The sequence below is a fragment of the Pyrgilauda ruficollis genome, unplaced genomic scaffold (genome assembly GCF_017590135.1).
Source record: "Pyrgilauda ruficollis isolate IOZ18807 unplaced genomic scaffold, ASM1759013v1 scaffold8, whole genome shotgun sequence".
In the NCBI taxonomy this organism is placed as follows: Eukaryota; Metazoa; Chordata; class Aves; order Passeriformes; family Passeridae; genus Pyrgilauda; species Pyrgilauda ruficollis.
The window spans coordinates 9704985-9711425 of NW_024529932.1; the positions used below are offsets into that span (position 1 = coordinate 9704985).

Consider the following 6441-nt stretch of genomic DNA (forward strand, 5'->3'; position numbering starts at 1 on the left):
AGAGTAAACATGTTAGCAAAGAGCTTTAGAAAATATTATCCAGTTTGACTATTTTTTACAGCAGGAACCACCACAAGCCAGAGAGCTACAGGTAATCACTCTTTGCTGAAGAAGGCTGAGGAAAATTATTAAGGGGTGAAAATTGTTACTGTCTTCTGTCAGCCCTAAAAGTAAAGTTAACAGACAATAAAACAAAAATCATAGAGAGAAGCAGCAGGCTGCACGGGTGTACAGAAAAATATACACAGGAAAAATATCCACACCAGTAAAATAGAAAAGATTAGAGGTCTTCTACTTGGCCACGTGAAATGATCTGACAGAGCTGCTGTACTGTGGGCAGTGAGAGAGTCACTATTTCTTGCAACTCAAAAAAACCACTATCCCAAGAAAACCTTGCGGAAGATTTTCAAAGAAGAAGGATGTATTATCACGTAGCAAGCAAGAAAACTCAGAAATTCAATCAAAGCATATTCAATGGAACTGGTGACACAAATTTTAGAAAGTGAGTGACATATGAAATTGCTGATTGGCACTGTCAGGATCTATATAAGGGTTTTAGCTCTGGTCTTGAGAAACAGAAAGTCAAACTCTTTCCGCTCCAGCAAGGCTCCTCATCAAGATGGGCACCATGCACTACCTCCTGCTTTGTGCTCTCATCTTCCTGCCTGAGACTCCTGCTTTTCCAGTACAACTGAGACAAGAATCATGGATCAGCATAGACCTGGAGAAAGTAAAGGTATGTTACATGGGGAGAAAAAAAAAAACTACATTATGAATCATCTGATTTTTGATTCAATTTCTACATTCATTTCCTACCTGCTCATATTGTCCTTGTCTCACATTACAACAGTTTTTGCAGGTCTGATATAAATAAACTCGCTGACTTAAAACTTAAACCTCTGAAGACGGACATAAAAAAGAGACCAAGTTCCAACTGACAAATAAAGGGGAGCATGTAATTTTGAATATATGCCCAAAATTTTATGTGTACTGTCTTAGAAGGCTGTAGGTTTGAATGCCCAGCAAATTGTGGTTACTTGACAGGATTTCTTACTTACAGTGCTTCATTGCTGTTACAATTCCTTTTATATATGCTGATCTCCACTACTGAGAGAGCAGAATTTGGTAAACTGAAATGGAAAGATACAGCTAAAACTAGACATGGATGAGGCAGGATGATGAAACAACTCAAACAAATGGAAAATGCAATTACCAAAATAACACAGATATATGTATTAATCTTTATTTTCCCTCTCTTCTTCCAGAGATATCTTGATACATTCTTTCCAATTTTGTCCAAAACACAAAACCTAAGCATAGAAGAAAGGATTAAAGAAATGCAGAAGTTTTTCCACCTGACTGTAACTGGAAAATTAGACAAAGAAACTGAAGAAATAATGACAAAGCCCAGATGTGGTATGCCTGATGAAGGAGAACATCAAACACCTCCTGGAACTCGAAATATCTATCCAAAATCACCATCCACACTGAAATCAGTGCAAGAGAGAGTGTCTGCAACTAATATTGCCCAGCATATCAAACACATTCAGACATTAACAACAGTGTTGTCAAGCATTAACTATTTATTCTGAAATCATCCCTGATTGCAGCCTCAGGACCACAGTTCTGACAAAAGCTCAGGGAAAATATATTCAGCTCTTCCTGAAACATGCAGCAGACCAAACTATCAAAGACAAGATTTGAACTTAAGTCATGAATATGGAGAGTGTTTCCTTAAGCTCACTTCTCATTTTCACAACCTTGCTGCCATTGTAAGATATTTTTAAGGACTGGCAACCAGCAAAACTAGCACAAACCAACAGCATGCTTCTACTTGCTGAAGTTAAATATGACAACTGATCTCATCTGATGACATTGATTTATCTCAAATGCAGAGCATGGTGATGGATCTCCTTTCGATGGAAGAGGTAAAATACTGGCCCATGCATTTCTACCTGGAAAAAGGCATAGTGGAGATGCTCATTTTGATGATGATGAAAAATGGTCAGATGTCAATCAAGGTAAAGCTCACTTGTGTAGATGAAAGGGGAAGGCAAATATTATACATGTTGGAAGAACACAGCCACAGGAACTGCTTTCCATTACTCTTCATCCTTCAGTGCTACTTCAGTGCTAACATTTCTATCCTTTTCAACTAACTTTATAACTACTAGGGCTTCATTACCATGAGCACCTACATAATGTCTGTCCTGTCCACAATTTAAAGCACTTTTTGCAGGCTAAAGAAGAACTGTAAGACCCTGTTTCCTACATAAATTCTGAACAGGTAAATTGACGTGCTTCTAGGAATGAGATGACCAAAAGCAGAATCAAAAAGAGACTCAGGGTCTCTAGATGCATATGCAAGGAATCAGTAGATTATTTATAAAATATTACAGCTATATGAAAAGGTCAACAATAATGGATCAAAATCCTGGGATTTCATTCCAAGATGGATTGAAATATACAAATTCTCCTGCACTTTCAATTGAAATTGAATGTGAATTGTATTTCAAAAAGTCAATTGTAGCAATTGTAAAAAGTCAATTGTAAATCAATTGTATATCATACCTTTAACATCCATTTATGTGCTTCTCTGTTGCAGATGTCAATTTGTTCCTCGTTGCTGTTCATGAATTTGGCCATTCTTTGGGACTTACTCATTCCAATGACCGTAGATCTATGATGTATCCTTACTACTCATATCAGAACCCAAAAACATTCATGCTTCTGGAAGAGGACAAGCGAAGAATTCAGAAGTTATACGGTAAACTCACAATGAAATTTGATTTCCAAGACAAAGCCCCCTGGGTACTGCTTTCACTCTCCCTGATTGCTAGGGCCTCATCATATTACCAAAAAGAAAGAAGGAGAACAAACTTGGGAAAACCCAACTCCTGCATACTCTGTCCACTCACTGTGTTGCCCCTGCAGCCTGTTCCCACTGCAACCAGGAGCTGACAAAGCAGCAGTGCATGGCCTGCTGCTCTGTCCTCCCACGCACCTGCATTCTGCCAAGGAAATCCTGTGGCCCTTGCTCTGCAAATGAGCTCTTCCAGTGAGTGGTGCTCCTGGCAGGAAAGGAGAGGTACTGTGCCACCCACCAAGTTCAGTAAAGGCAGAAACTCTTCAGCAACAAGGGAACATAACTAGAATTGACCCCACAGGACAGAATTTGTCAGGTTTGCTTTTCTTGGGGCACTGCCCAACTCCAGGCATGCTAGAGGAACACCAGGAATGAAACACAGTTGTCTGCATTGGCAATTTTCAGTAGGGTCTCTATGTTTTGTGCTTCTCTTCCACAGGGAAAAAGCCATCAAACTCTTGAAGAAAGTGCTTAATGATGATCAAAGAATTCACACCTCATTGTTTTGGTCTTCCAAAACAGTTCTGGTCCTCTGGCTAATTAAGATGGTAAACTCCCTCGGCTGCACTTTCTCTTCCGGATTTTTATGTTGATTTATTTGCACTTTACACAATTGCACTTAACAAAAATAATAATAAAAAATTGTATACTCTCTTTTCTAAGGTTTTCTTTTTTTCTTCTGTCATTTCACTGATGGATTAAGTTACTCCTGCGTGCATGATAGACAGTCAGACAAGTATCTTTGTTAATAGGTTTATAGGCACCTAAAGAGCCCTTGTGCATTGACTGATGTCAGAACAGGGTTTGTCCTTACATCAGTGGCTTGCTTTCAATTCCCCTGCATGTCCTGCCACTTCACAGTATTGACTCCTCAAATCAGTGAGCATCCCATATGGCTCTCACATACAGGAGGTCTCCACAGTGCTTCCTTCAGTATGGGCTGATAAGTTTTCCCAAAGGGAAAAGCTTTTCTTCATCATCATGTCCTCTCTGACTTTCCAGAGAAGCAGGTTTGAGAAGCAGTGGACTGGGATTCCCATTGTCCTCTGTGACACATAGTCAAGCTCCCTTGTGTATTTTTAAATTTATTAAAAAAAAAAAAATAAAAAAAAAAGAAAAATAAAAAGAAAGAAACAAGAAAAAACCCCACATGGATTCTCCCAAGCACATTCAAAGTATTCAAAATACGCAAGGTAGAAGGTGTATTTATTAACAGTTTCCAACAGATGGCTCCCTGTGCACTGAGATCAAGAGCACAAACACCAGCTCTGTGTCACTGCCAGCATCTTCGCCATCTCCTAAACCAGTGTTACCCAGTACAAGGAACGACCTTAAGCCAGCCCCCAGAGGTGACACAGCACAGCAGGGAATGTGGTGCTTACACAACGTGCAACTCGGAGAACATACAACACCTCTGAGAGCAAATATATCAACACTCTGACTATTGAACTAATGCTGTGGATACTGGTAACAAAAAAAATAAAAAAAAAAGAAAAATAAAAAGAAAGAAACAAGAAAAAACCCCACATGGATTCTCCCAAGCACATTCAAAGTATTCAAAATACGCAAGGTAGAAGGTGTATTTATTAACAGTTTCCAACAGATGGCTCCCTGTGCACTGAGATGAGGAGCACAAACACCAGCTCTGTGTCACTGCCAGCATCTTCGCCATCTCCTAAACCAGTGTTACCCAGTACAAGGAACGACCTTAAGCCAGCCCCCAGAGGTGACACAGCACAGCAGGGAATGTGGTGCTTACACAACGTGCAACTCGGAGAACATACAACACCTCTGAGAGCAAATATATCAACACTCTGACTATTGAACTAATGCTGTGGATACTGGTAACAAATTTAGTTTAACATGCTCTGGTCAGATCTGTTTTTATCTCAATCCTTCCTTCCTCGTGTTGTGTGGTCCAAAAAGGACTGACACTGTTCAACCCGACAGGTAACCAAGCACCACACTCACTATGCATCCTCAGTGGGATGGGAGAGAAGTGTAGAAAAAAAGGTAAAATGCAGGGGCGGAGGTAAAGACAATTCAGTAAGACAGAAAAGGAAGGGGAAATAACAATAAATAACAAACACAAGAAGAAAAGAAAGACGGAAGAAGGAAGAAAGAAGAAGGAAGAAGGAAGAAAGAAGAATGAAGAAAGAAGAAGGAAGAAGGAAGAAAGAAGAATGAAGAAAGAAGAAAGAAATAAGAAAGAAGAAGAAAGAAGAAGAAAGAAGGGAATACCATCTCAGAAAAATAAAATTAATGACATCAGCAGCCTTAGTAATGCTTAGTAAAGCTGTTACATATAAATGTTCGTAGATCTGTGATGGGAATGACCTGCAGAGCTACAAAAAGTGTCAGTATGCCCTGCCCCAGTGATGTCCTCTTGAATTTTTCTTCACAGTGTAAACTGCAAATTTAATCCCAAATCTTTAATCTTCAAATTTAAAGCATTTGAAGATGTCTTTTCCTTTTTTGTTTTTTATGAAATTATTACCTTCTACAAAACCTGCCTCAAACAGGATGCTCTTAATGGCCCTCATTAAGGTGTTTTCAGTTTCCAGAATGCCACTATGAAGTAGCACCATTGACATCAATGGAATCATTTCGGATTTATCTGTTAGAGTAAAAATGTTAGCAAAGAGCTTTAGAAAATATTATCTGTTTTGGCTATTTTTACAGCAGGAACCACCACAAGCCAGAGAGCTACAGGTAATCACTCTTTGCTGAAGAAGGCTGAGGAAAATTATTAAGGGGTGAAAATTGTTACTGTCTTCTGTCAGCCCTAAAGTTTACCAAGAATAAAACAGGAACCATAGAGAGAAGCAGCAGGCTGCTCAGGTATATATAAAAATATGGAAGTCTATACACATCAGGAAAATAGAAAAGATTAGAGGTCTTCTACTTGGCCACATGAAATGATCTGACAGAGCTGCTGTACTGTGGGCAGTGAGAGAGCAGGATTTCTTGCATTTCAAAAAGAAACACACTCCCAGTAAAACCTTGTGGAAGATTTTCAAAGAAGAAGGAGGTACATTTTTACATAGTGAGCAATTCAGTTATGGAATTCATTAACACATAATATTCAATGACAGTGGTGACCCACATTCATACATGGAATTTGGAAGGTTTAGATATATTTTTGTAGCATAACAGCTACTAAGTATGAGGATATGGTGGGAAGTAGTGCCTCACGGTTTTGCTGAATAGCAAAGGAAGGATCCATCTAAATTGACCCAGTTGTGCTAACATTGCAAGACTTTCTATAGGGAAAAGGAAGCACCTTGTCTGCTAAGGCTGGTTAAGGAGTGCAACATTTCAGTGACTGCCTCGCATTAGATCACCTGGATCTACTTATCTACCAAGATTTCAAGTTCTTTTCTTGGAAATCACTTGGGACAGAACCACTGCCCAACACCGAGGCACACCACCCTGTTCCAAAGGCTATAATGAGGCTGAAAGGGATCTGTGGTACTGCTGTGGGCTTTCTCTAGATGAGTTCTTGCCTCAAAGCAGAGATATCTAGGAGCAAAGTAAGGCGGTGCCAAAAAAGCAGTTTGCATTCAACAACAATA

At 39.4% G+C, this 6441-nt stretch overlaps 1 protein-coding gene across 1 annotated transcript; it reads left to right on the forward strand.

Moving 5' to 3' along the window:
• Window positions 1–608: 608 nt before the first annotated feature.
• LOC121364131 (matrilysin-like) lies at window positions 609–3382 on the forward strand. The gene is made up of 5 exons (XM_041487126.1): window positions 609–736; window positions 1266–1572; window positions 1896–2021; window positions 2606–2767; window positions 3306–3382. The coding sequence occupies exons 1-5, from the start codon at window positions 620–622 to the stop codon at window positions 3326–3328; spliced, it is 735 nt and encodes a 244-aa protein (XP_041343060.1). The 5' UTR covers window positions 609–619; the 3' UTR covers window positions 3329–3382.
• The last annotated feature ends 3059 nt before the right edge of the window (window positions 3383–6441 follow it).

What these genes read in the sequence shown, in the direction of transcription:
- LOC121364131 (XM_041487126.1), top strand. Translation starts at nt 620, where the DNA reads ATGGGCACCATGCACTACCTCCTGCTTTGTGCTCTCATCTTCCTGCCT. An exon ending in ATTAACAACAGTGTTGTCAA is followed by an intron (nt 1,573 to 1,895) that starts GCATTAACTATT and finishes TCTCAAATGCAG; the next exon opens with AGCATGGTGATGGATCTCCT. An exon ending in ATGGTCAGATGTCAATCAAG is followed by an intron (nt 2,022 to 2,605) that starts GTAAAGCTCACT and finishes TCTCTGTTGCAG; the next exon opens with ATGTCAATTTGTTCCTCGTT.